Consider the following 18,074-nt stretch of genomic DNA (forward strand, 5'->3'; position numbering starts at 1 on the left):
CCTGTTCATCCCAGACATGCTCCATAATACTCCCATTAAACACCCTACTGTCCCCCCAAAAACACATCCCTCCAGACGCAAGCTGCACAATCACAAGGCTCCGGAGACAGCCTGGTGAATATGCACTGCTAGCGGCTGTGATGGCTGTCAATAGGGGAAGCAGAGCCACGGATTGGATCTACAACACAAAGATTTGATCCGTCCCTCCTACCACCGCTCAGTATCCTCCCGTCGGCAATTCCCCACTGCCGCCCCCGTGATCATGCTGACGACTTAAAAAAAAAAAACTGGAAACGGTGCAGACGGCAACAGGCCAGTGCCCCACAAACTGGCTTGGGCCCCTGGAGCACCGCCTGTAGTTCCGTCCCTGTGTGGTGAAACTCCTTTCTTATCAATTACCTAGCTCACCACAGGTGATGCAATCATACATTACCAGGGAAGTCCAGGAACAGAGCATTTTCTCCCTCATGGAGAGGGACAAGTATACTGTATGTGTAAATGAATGCTTAGTGCATTGGGGCAGATGTATTATAGCAGCGCTTATCGCGCCTCTATAATACTTCCTGCTGCACCTCATTAGCGAGGCGAAGCAGGAAGGGACATCGACAAGATGTATTAACATCTTGTCTGCTGAAGTGGGGGAGCGCTTATTCCCCCCTCCGGCGATGTCCCCTCCTGGAGATAGCGCATCAGTTTACACTGATGCGCTATCTCCTGTCCCCTGGCTGGCTCACTGCGCATGCGCGGGATCTCGCTGCTCATGCGAGATCCCCAGAGCAGCCCAGAGCTAACAGCAGGGACAGCGCTATCCCTGCTTTTTAGATAGGGCTTAACTAGCCTGATACTGGCGAAGCCAAAAGCGATGCTGACCGTTCATACATTCGGCCTGCTATCATTTAGATAGCAGCGCCAATATGGACAGGGGCACACAGCGTCACGCTGGCTCCTTCCCACATGGGGGAGAAATGGTATCAATGCACATAACGTGCGCTGATACCCCTTCTCCTCCATAACAAATGTTCATACATCTGCCCCTTTATGTGTTGGGTAGATTTATTAAGCTCAGTGAAGTGATAAAGTGTCTGGTTTTTATCACCGGCCAATCAGCTCCTACTTGTAGGGTGACCAACTCATCCCTTTAATCCGGGACACATATTAATTACACAGGTTCTGTGGCTGGCTTTAACCTGATTTTAAACTGCCACAGAACCTGTGTAATTAATATGTGTCCCGGATTAAAGGGATGAGTTGGTCACCCTACCTACTTGTGAGGTTTACAGGCTTGGTTTGAAAATGACAGGTAGGAGCTGATTGGCCGGTGATAAAAACCAGACACTTTATCACTTCACCGAGCTTAATAAATCTACCCCAACTTTCCATCTGTTATTGGTCAAGACAATCCTGGTTCCATTGGTCACTTGGTGCAAACTACACTAGCATGAGAACTAGCAGCTACCCTGGCCTGGATTAATTTAATAGGTTTCGTCTTTGGGAAAATGGCCGCCGCCTCAGCGACACCAGAGGTGATGATAACAGTACAGTGTAACGCACCTGTGCAGCCGCTGCTCTAGTGTTGCTGCTGGCTGGGGTGCTGGGCGTGGCTAGAGACGCAAGCGCAGAGAGCAGCACTGCTTCCGCGTTGGGGCACGCCCGTCAGATGACGCGAGAGAATCAACAGCAACAGCAGTATTAGCAGCAGCAGGCAGGTTGAGGGTAGTCCGGACTCCGGCTGTGGTGTTGGGGCAGATACGCTCTGATCACCGGTGACACCGGGTGAGGGGGACGCCATGGCTATGAACTACAAAGAGGAGGACGGGCACCCCTCCGGTGTTGGCCCCGGACTGGCCGTGAAGAGCAAGAAGCCGGATAACACGGCTTTTAAGCAGCAGCGGCTTCCGGCTTGGCAGCCCATCCTCACCGCCGGGACCGTGCTGCCGGCCTTCTTCGTCATCGGGATCATCTTTATCCCCATAGGGATCGGCATATTCGTTACCTCCAATAACATCCGGGAGTATGAGGTGAGGCCTGGGCGCTGTGTGTGTGTGTGTGTGTGTGTGTGTGTGTGTGTGTGTGTGTGTGTATACCGGGGGCTGACAGTGGGTGTGCTTCTACTGGGGATAGATATGGGACTACGCGGCTGTTACATAGTAGTGCAGGTGGCCCCCGGGTGGGCGATGTCACACAACCGCAAGGCTGCAGCTCCCCAGCCCCGCTGCTTGGCCACACGTCCTTTTAAAATCCTGTCACGAAATGAATATGCGGGGAATCCACAGTCCTCAAAGACCAGCAATTATATCACCGCACCCAGGTATTATTTATATAGAGCTCACGTTACACAGCAATTTACCGAGCAGGTGTCAGTCATTCACGCATCAGTCCCTGTACAACAAATTTATAATCTACACTGTACAGCATATTCCCTATCACATGGACACACACACACTAGGGTTAATTTTTTAAAGCTGCCCCCATACACATTACCTGACAGAGGCCACTACCGATTTAGTTAACGATGTCATCTGCGACCGGCCGGTATTGTCGGTACACACTGAATGGTACCGGCTGCCGATACCATTCAGTGACTTCTTTGGGACCTGCCGAACATGTGGGTTGTTTGGCTATATGCCAAGTTGACCTGCTTGTTGGGTAGATCAACCATTATCAAAGACGCATGCATCGTGTCCACACTGGGTGAAATTATGAACAATATCGCTCAGAAGCACCTTTCTGAATCAATATATTCTCGTGTATATGGGGCTAAAGTTTGGCCCTTTTGAGCGATATTGATTATAATATTGGGCCAGATGTTTTGTAGTGCCGCTATACTTTCTTCTTTGCCTCATTAATGAGGCAAAGCAGGAAGGTCTCCCACCCCCCTGGCTGGCTGTACTCCGCATGCGCAAGTTTGCCATACATCCACCAACTGATTTCACTGATGCTCTCCCCCTCATTTGTCATTCTCTCCATTTCCTTAATTGCTGTATGCACAAGCACTTCACTTCCTGTGGGCAAAACCTGATTGAGTAATGTGGGGTACACACCAGGATGATATGGCCCAAAATGAGCCAATTTAGATACAATCTCGACCGATTGTATGTAAATTGGCCGTGTTTTGGGCCATTTCGCTGCCCTTTTGATGCGGCCCCGCTCGTCGGTCGTTTCTGAGATCCTACCTGCTGCAGGTAGGATCTCAGAAACGACCATTGTAGTGGGTGGGGGTCGCGATCGGATCGCGATCACATTGCGGGCATTTTCGCGGCGCGTCGTACGTTCCTGTGATGACCCGCTCACAAGCACCATCGTCCTGGTGTGTATCGAAAAGGAACTGCATGTTTTTTCAAAGATACAGGGTTCTAAAATGAACACTAGAGATCCATGATTTTCTCAGGGGACTACTACTTTACAAGCTGAGAAGAGTTTACTTCTCGCTACCTCCCACTGTTACCTATGGGGGGGAGCCTAGCCATTGATGATGGTCCCTTATTCGGTGGTCTGAAGTGACTGTCATGTCAATCTCAACATTTCTTATATGCAGCTGTGCATGCTGCCTGGTCAAAATCTTGAAGTATTTTACTACACTGTACACTCATTTATACATGTTCTGTTTCTAGACTCCACTGAGCCTAGACTAGTTTGACTGTCACTGGGTCATGTAGCACCAAGATCCTTTGCTATCTAGCTGGGCCAGTATGAAACATTAACAAAACAAAAAGAAGGAATATACAGTAGCGCTAATGACAAAAATTAATCAACCTAGTTTAACCCGGCTAACTAATAGGGATTACCACTCCCAGTGGATATGGACAACAATGTAGACAAGAAAGAAAGCGCTCAGGTTTTAGGTAAAGACAATAGCCAGTTTTGAAGATTAAAAAACACACAATATTTATAAACACAAAAAACAATAAATCAATATACACATATCAATAGTACATTTCATAAGGTACCGGCCGTTACCAACCATTAATAATAAAGGATAAAATTGGGTTTTACAATATAGATAAGTAATAGAAAGAGAATATTAAGGATTGATCCAAAAATAAAAAATGAGTTAGTATGTTAAAATTTCTCCTTCTAGAGGTTAGTTCCAACTCCAATAGGGTCCCCCTTATTCATCCAGGTATAACAAATTATTTCAGATAATTAATGGGGATATAGCCAGTTATTAGTACAGGTTGAGTATCCGGTATCCGGACATCCCTTATCCGAATTATTCCAAAAACCGTGGTTTTTGGAATCATTCAAATTTTTTTTTTTGTTTTTTAACCCCTAACCCTCTTTTCATACTTACCAAGTCCCCGGGCGTCCACAGCAGGCCTCCGGCATCTTCTCCAGGGTCTCCAGCGGTCCCAGGAATGCATTGCGCGAGTGTGCGCGCGCGCCGGTGACGTCACCGGTGCACGCGCACACTCGCGCAATGCATTCCTGGGACCGCTGGAGACCAGGAGAAGATGCCGGAGGCCTGCTGTGGACGCCCGGGGACTGCGCGGACGCCGAGGGACGCCCGGGGACCATCAGGGGACAGGTAAGTATGGCTGCAAAAAAAATATTCCAAAAACCGCGAGCATTTCGGATAGGGGATACTCAACCTGTACTGTATTAGTATGGAGACAGTCCAGCAATCTAGGTAGTATAGATTGTTTTATAAAGCCGAACAGTTAGTAAAAGCAATATTTACCAGTTCTCCAATTGTTGGTTTGCATGGCATGCATATAAAGGGAAAGAAGGTGCTCCCACAACTGTAGTCCCCAAAATGTTTCTGGATTGCTGGAGACAGGCCAAAATCCAATTGGGGGTGCAAGATGGAAAGCAAAGAGAATCTTTTTCTTTATTTTCTGCCCAGAAGGAATAGCCGGCCAGCCTTCTCTTTGATTTCCATCTTGCACCCCCGATAATTGATAGAATAAATGGGTGGCCGCTGATTGACTGCGAGAGATTGGGGGGTTCTCAGAGGATCAGAGCAGTAATCACGCTTCTCCTGCCTAGTGCGGGTAACGCTCTGCAGAATATAGGTTTGTGCCAGTGGTGCGTTGGCACACACCTACAGCCCTGATCAGATGCGATGCATCGAGGGTACTAAAAAGCACCCTAAATGTGCTGCTGATGGGTCCGATCTGGTCTATCCTACATGCAGTACGTATGATCTGATGGGAACGCGCAACAGAACTGACCTTCTGTGAAACACCTCAGTTTTGCCTGGTTTTTGTGCGATATCGGGACAATCTGGGATGAAAACATGCCAAATCGGACCTGTGTATGGGCACCTTTGCATTCTGTCCAATCTTTCTAGTTGGAGTGAAAATCTGCTTATGTATGGGAGTATATGGCAATTGAGCGTTTGCTTCCAAAACTGGAACACAGACAAAAATGGATTTACAAAAAAATTGGTTAAATCCCATTTTGATTTATCCAAGCGGACAGTTTTCTTCATTTTACAGGGCTTGGGAGCAAATGGTTGATGGGCCTTGTAGATGGAGCCCTCCATTATTTCTCACATCCACACCCCAAAAACCCTTATCCAGCTTTTGCAAAAAGACCAAAAGGTCTCGGCAGAGCAACCAAGAACCTCTTCCTTCGGTTTTAAATATACACATACCAGAAACCTTGGTCAAACAGATTTCCTGCTTATCATTACCAGTGCTGCTGTCACACAAGTGAGGACTTTGTAGTGCCAGTTAAGCAATTGTAATGCTAGAAAATGCATGGTATTTGGTTACTGTAATACTTGGTGACTTGTGCAGTCACACATAACTGCACATCAACGAGAATACAATAGCACCCTTTGCTGTAAACTTCAAACGCAAATTGGAAACAATAAATTGTCTGCAACTCAACTCTAATAAATGTATCTTCACAAATACAGCATGAATGGTGTGATGGTTAACATTACTGCTTCTAGGAGCTGGGCAGGACAGGGTGCTGCTGCATGGGGGCAGCATAAGGGGGACGGGTCAGGCCCGCCAACGTCACCGACGCCATAAAAGTTGATGGAGTTTGATTTTGTAGTTTAAATGATTGCCGCTTTAAAAAAACTGGAGATTTCTTACCAAATCTCTCACTTTCTGAATCTCTCATCCTATTAAATGTAATGGTGTGGTACTTGCATACTGCCTATTTGTTAATTCCAACGTGTTTTCGACCAGCATAAAATCTTCTAAAAAAAGTGATGGGAGGATTGGATAAGGTGTTCTACATCCCTATATTTGAATAATACATTCTACCTACACATAATACATTTTCATTTATTCAAAGTGTTGAAGACTCCATAAGAAAATGATCGTTAATATCTGACAAAACCCTGGAAAGACTTGTACTGTTTGGAGAGACTGCTCTCAATGACTAATTACCTTACATTTATTAGGGAGCACTTGGCTTTGGTCTTGTGTATTATGTATTTCTTTGGTAGTTAATACCCACTATTGGAGCACAGGTGACACATTATTTTCTATTAATCTGCCTGTATTCTCGTCCAGTAGGAAAATATTTTGTAGCAACTTTTATAAATCTTCTTTCCCATAAATACTTTTTGTTTTTGTAAAGATGGTATATTATTCCTTTCTTATGGCTTGATACGTCACTGAAATACTTCAGTTCTCATAGTATTGAAATGTCCCCTAAAAATATGATGAGTACAAGTTATTCCATAGAAAGCATAGGCGTGTGCAAAATTTGAAAAAAGGATGTAGGTATGTGATACATGAGAAATCTCGTGACAGATTGTGCGTTCTGGTTCAGACCTGTTCGTAAGGCTGCAATTTTTGCAGATGGACAAAATCATGCTGCACTGCAGGTGGGGCAGATGTAACATGTGCAGAGAGAGTTATTGGGCCTACACACGTAGAGATTTTGCACTGTGTGCTGAGCGATCTGTCAGGGCCAGTGTTGTCCGGTGAGAACGCTGACCCTGATCTAACTAGATTTATTCAGCATGCTGGATCTTAATCGCCTGGCGTGCCCCTACACACAGAGCGATGCAGGGGTATTTTCTAAGTGATCTAGTCAAATAAAGTGAGATGACTTAGAAAATACCCTTAAACTGCCCTCTGTGTAGGCTCCATTAGAAATGGGTGAGTCATTTTGTTTCTGTGCAGGGTAAATACTGGCTTCTTAATTTTTACACTTCTATTTAGATTTCAGTTTGAACACACCCCACCCAAATCTAAAGGCGGCCATACATCAGATTAACCAGTTTGGGATCCTGATTGTGTCACGATTTCCCTTGAACTTCCCTGCAGTCCTGGTCTCACAATTTGGTGCATTTTTGACACCCGATTCATCACACAGTTCAGCTGCCACATACGATTGATCATCTCACGATAGATCGTATGCATCACAGTGCCTGGGAAAATGCCAGTCAAACCATCCATCGAATGACCGATCGCATGTGCAAAAACCCACTCATGATCTGCACCCAATCACGACTGATCATATGTGCAGCACATAGGTTCAACGTTTCAACCCGCAAGACTACGCATAGCACCTAAACACATCACGATGTGCAGCAAAAAAAGCTCCACAATTGATTGCACGACCCGTTGAAATGGTGTGTTCGGGCCTGAAATCATTGTGATGTATGGGCAGCTTAACTCTCTCTGCACTTACTACATTTGCCCCGCCTGCAGTTTAGTGAGGTTTTGTCTATGCAGATTTGCTTACAGGACTGAATTAGGCCCCTTGTCTCATGCTTTAAATGACTCTTTGGAAGTTTTCAGTGATGAACACCTTGTGTTGCATGGTAATACTATTGCTGTATAGGTATTGGGTAAAGAGAGGATCAACATCCTAAAGAAAGGTACTTTGTTTCCTAGCACGGCGCCCATAGGGGTTAATTGCATGCCTTCAGTTAAGGTACTTAAGGCATGCGATGGACGCGATTTTCTGTCAATTACCAGCTTTAATTGCCGGTAAAGAGAAAATCGCGTTGATGCGACCAACGCGATTTTCCCATAGAGAACAATGTTGAATTACTTTTCAAATTAAAATCGTGTTGATCTCGTCGATCGCATGTAATGGCATGCGATCCGATCGACGCGATCAACACGATTTTACATAGGGAACAATGGGAAATGGGCCAATATGGCCCATTTCTCATTGTATATGCCCCCTCATAGGTATTAAGTATGCTTAATGCCCCCTCATTGTTAACGCCACCCCACTATTGACGCCAACCTGAAGCATGGCGAGCGCAGCGGTACGCGTCCTCCGACCTTTTCATACCCCCACTATCCACGTCAGCGTGGAGTTGATTTTATAAAGTGTGGCGAGGGCACGCGTATACCTGTGAAGTTATGCGGGACTCGCCGCGCTCGCCACACTTTATAAAATCAACTGCACGCCGACGTGGATCGTAGGGGTGTGAAAAGGTCGGAGGACGTGTACCTCAGCCCCTCGCAAGCTCGCTGCGCTCGCCACGCTTCGGGTTGGCGTCAATAGTGGGGTGGCGTTAACAATAGAGGGCCATTTCACCCATGAGGGGGGGGGGGGTGCAATGAAAATGGGGAGTTTTGGGGCTTTTTACATTGAAATCAATGTAAAATTGGGTCTCAGGGACCATTTTACATTGATTCCAATGCAAAAATCGCGTCCATCGCATGCGATTTGGTTGGCATGCGATGCGATCGACACGTTTTTTTGCGGCCGCGATCAATACAATCAAAATCGCGGGTGCCGTGCTAGGAAACAAGTACCTAAAGAAATAATATAGCTGGTGTAATGTAATGCAATGTGCACCATCACATTAAGTTAAATAATATAGCTGGTTGTAACTATGCGATGAGTACCTAGCCGATATGGCAGCCTGACGGGCCATCATATCTGATCCTGGGTACACCTCAGAATGATCACTGTTTTGTCCCTCATTATCACATACCAGGTAACATGCTATATGGTCCAGTTGGCCACCCAGCACTGGCAAAGTCGCATATGCCTGATATGTCGTTCCGATTCGGTTGGAAATTTTATCGGGCCCATATCATCTCAGGTGTACCCAGCTTCAAAGTACTTTCTTTGCTCAACATGGCGTGAGATTTCCTCTCTGCCACATTGTTCATCGATGTTTGTCCGCATAGTTTTTTATACATGCACACTGAAACATGCTGCAGCTACACTACTACTTTAAAAGGAAATAAATATTTTGCATAAGGAAATGCTTGTTTGAGTGCAGATTTAGCAATTACTCTTGAAGTATTAAAATAAACAAGGTAAAAGGAAATAAGATTTGTTAAAGGAAGCTTAAACCAAAACAAACTGGATGCTTTTCAAAAGAGACTCTGGTCAAATGCATCTTAAATTATTGCTCCTAATAAGGATATTCTTTTATTACATGCAAGTGTTTACTGCAAAGGCATGTTGACATGACCGTGTCGGTGCTGTAATCCCATCAATGATACTTGGAGCATTTTCTCTGTGCAATATTATAATTTTAAACTTGCTGCTGGCGGGTTTCCATTAATCTGTTACGGTATAGATTATAGAAAATGTCTAGGTCAGGCATGTCCAACGTTGGCCCTCCAGATGTTTTGAAACTACACATCCCAGCATGCTTTGCAATAGTTTTAGCATTCTCTAATAGCAAAACTGTGGCAAAGCATGCTGGGATGTGTAGTTTCACAACATCTGGAGGGCCAACGTTGGACATGCCTGGTCTAGGTTGACCACTAATGGTCGACTGGCTAGGTCAACACCTAAGAATGGTTGACATTTACAGGATGTCGACACAAGCTTACATTCGACATGGACACCGCGTAAGCGTATCACATTCCCTTGCATGGCTCGCTGATCTTGACACAATATTATATTATCACTCTGTGCCCACTTGGATAGTAAAGTATGAAAACCCACCTTTAAAAAAATAAATAAAAAAAGAATCTCATGTCAACCTTATTCATATTGATCATTAGCTTTTGTTGACCATTTGTCAATGTCAATCTAGTGACTGTGAACCTAGACATTGTCAACCCAGGGACCGCATAGTGCTTTCATCTACCTATCTTCTATTAGATAGAATACAAGTAGATTGCTAATTAAATCTTGGTTGTCAGATACCATTTTTTTCCTGTTGTTTTTTTGTTTTGTTCATTTTTTGTTTGATTTTCAGAATGTTCAATCAGCTGTTTCCCTAACTATGTACATTTTGCAGATTTGTTTGAATTATTGCTTCTGTTGTTCTCAATGATTCAGTATGGTCACAGTAATATAAGAATATAGAATAGGGGGTCGGTAAACTGAATCTAAGCGCTTAAATTCTGCAGGGGAATAAGGAACACGTGTGGTAACCCCGCACCACAAAAAAGAATTGTCAAAGGGTAATGTGTACTAGACACATAAATTGTATTCCAATAATCCTCCTGCAAGCTTCAAAAGATAGGGGTGAAAAGCAACGTTCCTATCTTACAAGGAGCGTTCCTCTTCTCCGCCTTAGGATGACTTTATGTGTGGTAACCACTGTGTATCCGTATCTTCTAAATCACACTGGTGTTTGACCCTTCACCACACTCCAAGACAGTGAAAATATACCATACATCCCTTGTAAGGGATTGGCGTCTCCTCTTCTCCGAGCGACAATGTGTTTCTCCAACTCACTGATTATTCAGACACTTTCTTTCTCCATATAATCCTCCGTATGCCAGAAAACCACATAGGAACATAATAGAACAAAATCTGGTGTAATACAGTTTTTATTTGCTCACAATAATTTAAAAAATGGTCTGAATAACATGTATACAAAATGATAAAATATGTATAGAAATGATTTCTATGACAAATGTTGTAAGTACGCCGTATAGGGGGATTAAACAATTACCGGATGAGGTGGAGAACTTGATGGAAAAAGTTCTCAAACGTGCATGATAAGTGAAGGTCCCGGAAACTTTCACCTCAGGCAAGAAGACACCAAAAGGTCCCGGTAGGAGGTTCCCCAAATCGGCGTTGTCAGGTAGGATCCAACGCGTTTCAACCGCCTGCTGCGGTCTTTATCAAGGATGTAAAGCTGTAATGTGCCTCTCCCTATTTAAGAGAGTGAGTAACCAATCAAATGGAGGCACTGTATTGCGCAATGAAGCTGTATTGCGCTTTTGAAGCTCGCAGGAGGATTATTGGAATACAATTTATGTGTCTAGTACACATTACCCTTTGACAATATAAGAATATAGTCAATTAACCACTTAGGTGGTATGGCCGGAAATTTTCTGGGCTCAGCTGCGCTGTTGCGAAATTTCCAGGCATACCACAATACAGTATGAAGGTGAGCACTAGTGGTGCCTCCAGCACTGGCATGCACCTACATGCTGTTCACCTCCCCCCTTACCGGTCCCGTTCACTCCCAGTCGCCGATCATCACTCCCCCCTGTTGCAGCTGCCTCAAACTGCTGGCTTCTTCTGGCTGCAGCACTACCTGCAGGAGGTAGTGGCTGCAGCTTGAGTGGTGGGTTTTCCTGGGGCAGGTGGTTAATGTAGGTATCTTGGTTAAATGTGGTCACTTGTTTAATCGGGGGATCTCTCTCACTCACACTGTGTGTGTGTCTATCCATCTATATCTATACAGTGATTTTTGGTGCCTATCCCTTGTTTTCCTCCCTTCATACTTAACCAAAATCGATAAATGAGGTACCATTTTTAAAGATTAAGTTCTACACTTCTGATGAATTGGTAACTTAGAATTGCGCATTGTATTTGTTTAAAAATTATTTTGGCCTATTTGCATGTGAAATTGACACAAGGGCTATCTAGCGTATGAATATCAATTTTAATGTTGTGCATAGTTTTACTGACATTAATGTTGTATATGTATATCTTTTTTTGCAGATTGACTACACAGGGATAGAGCCAACTAGTGAATGCTACAAGTGCTCTAATGTTTCTAGGAACGCAAGTAGGAGTTGTAGCTGTACTATTTATTTCCAGTTGGATACTGCATTTGAGGTATTAATGTTTTTCTTCAATAATTGGTGCTTTTAGTTCATGTCCGCTAATTTCTGTTTATTCTCAAGTTGCTAAGTTTGTACTCTATTCAGGAACTAGTTGACTGCTTAAATAAAAATAAAAAGTTATTTTCTGTTAACACAATGGTTTGTGGTGCTGAAGCACAGTATTTTATTTTGTGGTTTTATGAAGGCAAAGTAATACTTGAAAATATTTGTTTTTAAAATCTAAACTTGGGTAACTTATCCTTTGCACATTACCAGAGTACCTTTTTAAACCATGGTGTGTTAATAATAATAATAATAATAATAATAATAATAATAATAATAATAATATTATTTCTTTTGTAGAGCACAGTGTTTATGTATTATGGACTGTCCAACTTCTATCAGAACCATCGTCGATATGTGAAATCTAGAGATGACAGCCAGCTGAATGGAGATAAAAATTCACTTACAGTAAGTCATGTTTTGTTGATAGAATGAGGTTTTAAATGAGGAAAAACACTATAGGCTGCTTCATTTGAAAGGTAAGCATCTGATTTTGCTGTGACATGATTTTGTTAACTTTGTTTTCCCCCTGTTCTGTTTATATAGAGGAAGTAAAGAATGGCACAATTCCCTACCATGCCTTTTTTTTTCCCCATGAGGAGTTAGGTGAATGCAAAGTACATAGTAGGCATGCACTGTGCTTTAAGAACACATGCATAATCTGAGGCCTGCACTATTTAGCCTTGTTACATAGGGAAGAGTGGCTGCAGAAAAAAACATGCCCACCAGATGCAGAGAGCCCCATGCTGAGAAACCTTGACAGAGAAAGTCCCTCTAGTACCCCTTTCACACAGTAAAGCTAATTATTGGGTCAGGCTGGGACCTGCAAAGCACCCCGGCACTCAGATGCTGAGTAAAAGCTGGGAGTTCATGTGTGGGTTTTTTTGTTATGTCTGAAACTGTTTTCTGATCAGAGGATTGTTGCAATGTAGTATAGCAACTAATTGAACTTATTTGGTAATACATTTCCAGGGCTGCTGTAAAATGATTATAATACCCCTTTCACATTGCAAATGCCGGGTCGCAGCCGGGATTTGAACACGGGTCCGTCCCAGGAGCAATCTGGCATTTGCGAGATGAAGCTCAGCGAACCTCAACGACCCAGCAATAAGCTGTGTTGCTGGTGACACACTGGGCGGCAGCATGTCATCGTGAGGCGGGGGAGGAAGCAGCACTTGGAGCTGAACCTGCCACCTCCCTTTCATGTGAACTGGTAACCCGGGTTGCTCCACCCGGGTTACCAGTTTACACTGCCTAGCAACCTGGGTCCAACTGGAAAAAACCTTCTTTTAACCTGGGTTGCTGGACCCGGGTTTTTATTTTATTGGTGATTTGACACTGCATAGAGACCCAGGTCGGACCAGGGTTATTTTTGCGGTGTGAATGGGATATAAGGCTTCTTAGCTTATGCCTATACTAAAACTGTTGGAAACGATACAGGTTTTTTGCGTGAACAAGATCATAGAAATAATCATGTGGCAAAATATGACCACCTGCAGCTAATGGGGATGTGTTTGGTCAAAAAAATAGCTGCATTGGAAGATCAATAATTAACGACAATGCTCCCGTGCGATGATCCTACTGTACATATATACCCTAGTCATGCTGCATCTCCATTTAAATTGGATTAGGGTAATTTGTGTCTAAACTTCTAATTTGTTCTGTTTTTCTTTTTCTTGTGCCAAGATCTGCAAGTATGTAGCCTTTGAGTATAGTAGAACTATATACGTCAAAGATTTTTGTCATGTGGCATATGTCAGGCTGCTGGTACAGTGTTTAGTATGCTTAGTGCAGTTCAATGATCGCTACACAGCCACTGAACACAACCAGTATCACATAAGCATAGTCTAATGGAGTAGCATAGTCTAATGGAGTATTATGCAACCCATTATTTTTGTTCATGATGTTTCTCCAGTCATGAAGGGAAGAATATAGTTTAGAGCACAGGTCTTCAACCTGTGGCCCTCCAGATGTTGTGGAACTACATATCCCAGCATGCCCTGAGGGTTTTTGGCATGCTCTTATAGGAAATAATGTGGCAATGCATGTTGGAACATGTAGTTTCGCAACATCTGGAGGGCCACAGGTTGAAGACCCATGCTTTAGAGCATGGGTCCTCAAACTGCGGCCCTCCAGATGTGGTGAAACTACAAATCCCAGCATGCCTTGCCACAGTTTTCCTATAAGGGAGTGTTAAAACTGTGGCAAGGCATGCTGGGAATTGTAGTTTCACCACATCTGGAGGGCCGCAGTTTGAGGACCCATGCTTTAGAGTGTAGCGCAGATGCTATAGACACTTTACATATTCCGCAAGCTTAGTTGTATCAGAATTTGGGTAGAGGTAAGCCATCTGTCCATTTATTTATATATATAAACTCACACAGATGGAGCCCCTGCCATCCTTGGCCGTGGCTCGCCAGACCCTCCCCGCTGGCAAGCGGCAGGGGCTTCAATGAACTGGGATGCGCGTGCGTCTCACATGCACGCGCGTCCCAGTGTCTCGGCGGGGACACTGCGTGTCCCTGCCCGTCTCTGCTTCAGGAAGACAGGCAGGGGGAGGCGGCGGGGACCAGAGACAGGCTCCATTCTCCAGGGGGAGCGCGAACGTCTCGTGCACGTGCGCCCCCTGGCGGGGCTGGCATTAGAAGCCAGCCCCATCTGTATATTACCATGAGCTGAGGTAACAGTTGCTCTCTGCTCATTTAGGCATGCGCAATGCGCATGGTTTTATGTTTTATGCTCAAACCGAATACAATGCTTCTGTTTTATATATTTATTAGATTTTTAATCTTTTATGATAATTTTCATTTCCATGCAAGCTGCAGGTGTTGCTATAACTTAATAAGTTAACTGCAAACAGTGCGTTTGTTGGCTTTGCAGTATATTAAGCACTTTCTGTGGTGTTTTGTAAATATTTCTGCCTGGGCTACAGATGTGAATTATTAGATACAGTCAACAGAATCAAAAGTTCTACACATGAAAAGCTCGCCATGCAGTTTACACTTTTTTTGTGTTGATGACACCGGTCAATATGGATGGGCAATTAGCATAATGCATGGGGAAAATGAGTGTTTACCTTTTTGACTGTATTTACACTCTTTAGATTTATTAATCGGCACCAATGGGCTACGTGGTGGCAGCAAAATCATCCAGCATGAAAAGGCCCTTCACTCTGACTACATTTGTATGTAGTGCGAGTATTGATGTTCTAAGTGGCCACAAAACTTATGTTAACCCGTTGTAGGTGACACTTTTCTGTAAGTTGCTAAATAATTAATCAGATTCTTGAAATGTCAAAGCAATTTTGTAATCAATAAGCCTTGCAGCCTTTGTTTGGTGTATATAGTTACTAACTGACCTTGAAGCTCTAGAACTGCCATATTGGCGCTGCAGCTTACATACTCTGTATTGAATCTAATGCGTTGCAGCACAATCTGTATATTAGGATGGTGTGAATTTAAGACCTAAAACAAAACTACCATTTGGTACATTGTGTGATGGGTAGGGTGTGGGGGGCTGCATGACCTACAACCAACTGACCATTGAGATTATTAGTGATAATCAGTGTTCTATCTTTGATAGGTTGGTGCAGCGAAACCTCACTTTTATATTATTACTGCATGTGACAGAAAAAACTAGTTACAGAAAGTTTTGCAATGATAAACGTGTATATGAGATGATTCCAGTCTGTTAAATACCTGTATTGTACACCCTCAGAATCCCAGCAAGGAATGCGACCCCTATCGCACAAATGAGAATAAACCCATTGCACCTTGTGGTGCTATTGCAAACAGTATGTTTAATGGTAAGTGTTTCAATCATCTCCTTTTGATAACTGAAAAAACAGGATGTGAATAACGTCAATCAACCTGATTAGTTTATTATGCTAAAGATTGCATTATTATGCTAAAGATAGCATTTTTGTATGAACAGAATGATCCTTTTCAATCCTTATTTTGCTAGGCCTTTGAAACTTAAGCCGGGTAAACTCTAGGCCAGTGGTTCCCAAACTGTGCGCCTAGGCTCCCTGGGGTGCCTTGGAACACTTGCAGGGGTGCCTCAGGTCACTGGACTAGAACCAATTCTAATTATTTTTGGTCAATGAATTAGGCAAAATCAGTGCTTGGTGGCTTCCAGTTATAAAATATGTGGGTAAACAGAAGTGAATCATGTTCTTCTCCACATAACTGGACCTAAGGATAAAATTGAATCCCAATTTATTTAATTTAATATTTTTCTTCTGAAATTCTCAGTAACAAACTCTTGGCCTCGGGGTGCCGTGAAAGATATGCGGATACTGTAGGGTGTCGTGATTCAAAAAGTTTGGGAACCCCTGCTCTAGGCAATTAGTCAGACAGTATATCTTTCCGTGCAGATCAGAAACTATTTATTGGTTACATTGCCTATATTTTCTTCTCCACAGAGAATATATATGTGCATGTGAATGATCTATTGATTTTCATGTAGTTCTCCACCAAATTATCCTCTATACCAGTGGTTCTCAAATTCGGCCCTCAGGACCCCCGCACAATTCACGTTTTCCAGGTCACCTGACGGGTGCACTGATTACTGACTGACAAAAAAGATCCATAGGTGGCATTATTTCACTTGATTCTGGGAGGAGACCTGCAAAACGTGCACTGTGTGGGGTCCAGGGGACCGACTATCAGAACCTGTGCTGTATACACAATACAAATTCTATGCCACTGAGCCACATATAATATAATGGCTGTGTATGGTACAAGTTATGTGAATACTATATTGTTCCAAGCAGCCACTGAGCTTTTAACAGCACATCTGAATACACACCTGTTCAATATACATTCTGAACCAGCAGTGGTTGATCCAGACTGTTGACTTTTGAAGCTTTGTCATTGAATCTGGTGACCATTTTTTGTTCCAATATATTCGCCACATATCTCGCACATGACTATTTGCTCTGCAACGATGAGTGCAGCTACAGCTGTATGTCTTCCGATAAGAACCACTTGGCCTATCTATACACCCACTTAAACAATAGTTAGTTTTTGTTAGGAGCCAATTGAACTGACATAACCTACAGCTATATTTTTGGACTGTGTGGGGGGATTTGGTGCACCCAAAGGAAACCCACACAAGTGGGGGGAGAATATACAAACTCCACACAGTTAGGGCTGTGTTGATAATCAAACCAAAATGCTGTGAGACAGTAATGCTGACCTCTACACCATCTGTACTGCCTGATTACCATCCCCAGTTTGTCATCTCGGTGAATCCGGATGTGGTTCTCACTACTTCTCCACATAAGGGATGCATGCCCAAAGACAACATAGTGGGGCAGGTGGGCGTGAGAGAGACTGAAGGCAATCGGATGTGTCCGCCAGCGGCTCCACACAGGGTGTAAGCTCTTCCATTCCAGTGCCCCCCATCTTGCTAACATGCTGCAGATCTCTGCTGAGAGTGGCTGTCCGCTATTCCAGCTGCCCCCTGCTGCTCTGACATGCCGCTGAAGTCTCCTCTGTTAAACCGAGACCTCGGTGTGTCAGCGCGGCAGGGGGCAGCTAAAAGGGCAGGGCACATTAAGTACTTTATATATAAAAGGGCAGGGCGTGGTGCCCTGCAAAATAAGCTTATCGGTATTACTATGCCGCTTTGCAATTTTGCTAGGATGTAATCCATGTAATTGTACAAATGGTGTGATTGGTACTATATTATGTAACGTAACATTTAAAAGAGTTGGATCAGCAGATGCATTAAAAAGTTATAATTTTTGGATTTTAGACACACTTACCTTATCTAAGGTAACAGATGGAACAGAAGTACCACTTCTCTTGACAAAAACAGGCATTGCTTGGTGGACTGATAAAAACGTGAAGTTCAGAAATCCAACTGCAACTAATACAACGAACCTTGCAGAGATTTTTAAAGGTAAGTTTTTACAGTAAGCACGAAAATGACTTGAACTGAAGTAGTTATATACATTTTTTGGCCCTGTATATTGATATGGTTTCTCATTCAAGAGTCCTATGGAAAGTGCAAAGGTCTCACCAGGGTTTCGTTCTTAATCTTAAATTTCTACTTTCCGGAAATTAGATGGCAGAAATATAGGGCTGGAACTCTTAACGC

General features: G+C 43.6%; 1 protein-coding gene and 1 long non-coding RNA gene across 2 annotated transcripts in view; one reads left to right on the forward strand and one right to left on the reverse strand.

Annotated features, from left to right (window-relative positions):
- Window positions 1–18,074, reverse strand: part of LOC146064095 (uncharacterized) — a 157,713-nt gene that overhangs the window by 116,870 nt on the left and 22,769 nt on the right. The window lies entirely within an intron of this gene.
- Window positions 1,627–18,074, forward strand: part of CDC50A (cell division cycle 50 P4-ATPase accessory subunit A) — a 28,860-nt gene continuing 12,412 nt past the window's right edge. Inside the window, exons 1-5 of the mRNA XM_083177184.1 lie at window positions 1,627–2,018; window positions 11,803–11,919; window positions 12,270–12,377; window positions 15,687–15,774; window positions 17,730–17,876. Of these exons, the coding sequence (XP_083033310.1) occupies window positions 1,788–2,018; window positions 11,803–11,919; window positions 12,270–12,377; window positions 15,687–15,774; window positions 17,730–17,876 (691 nt within the window). The 5' untranslated portion in view covers window positions 1,627–1,787. The remainder of the gene's footprint in view (window positions 2,019–11,802; window positions 11,920–12,269; window positions 12,378–15,686; window positions 15,775–17,729; window positions 17,877–18,074) is intronic.

This window comes from Crinia signifera, chromosome 3 (genome assembly GCF_055691185.1).
Source record: "Crinia signifera chromosome 3, ASM5569118v1, whole genome shotgun sequence".
NCBI classification, from domain to species: Eukaryota; Metazoa; Chordata; class Amphibia; order Anura; family Myobatrachidae; genus Crinia; species Crinia signifera.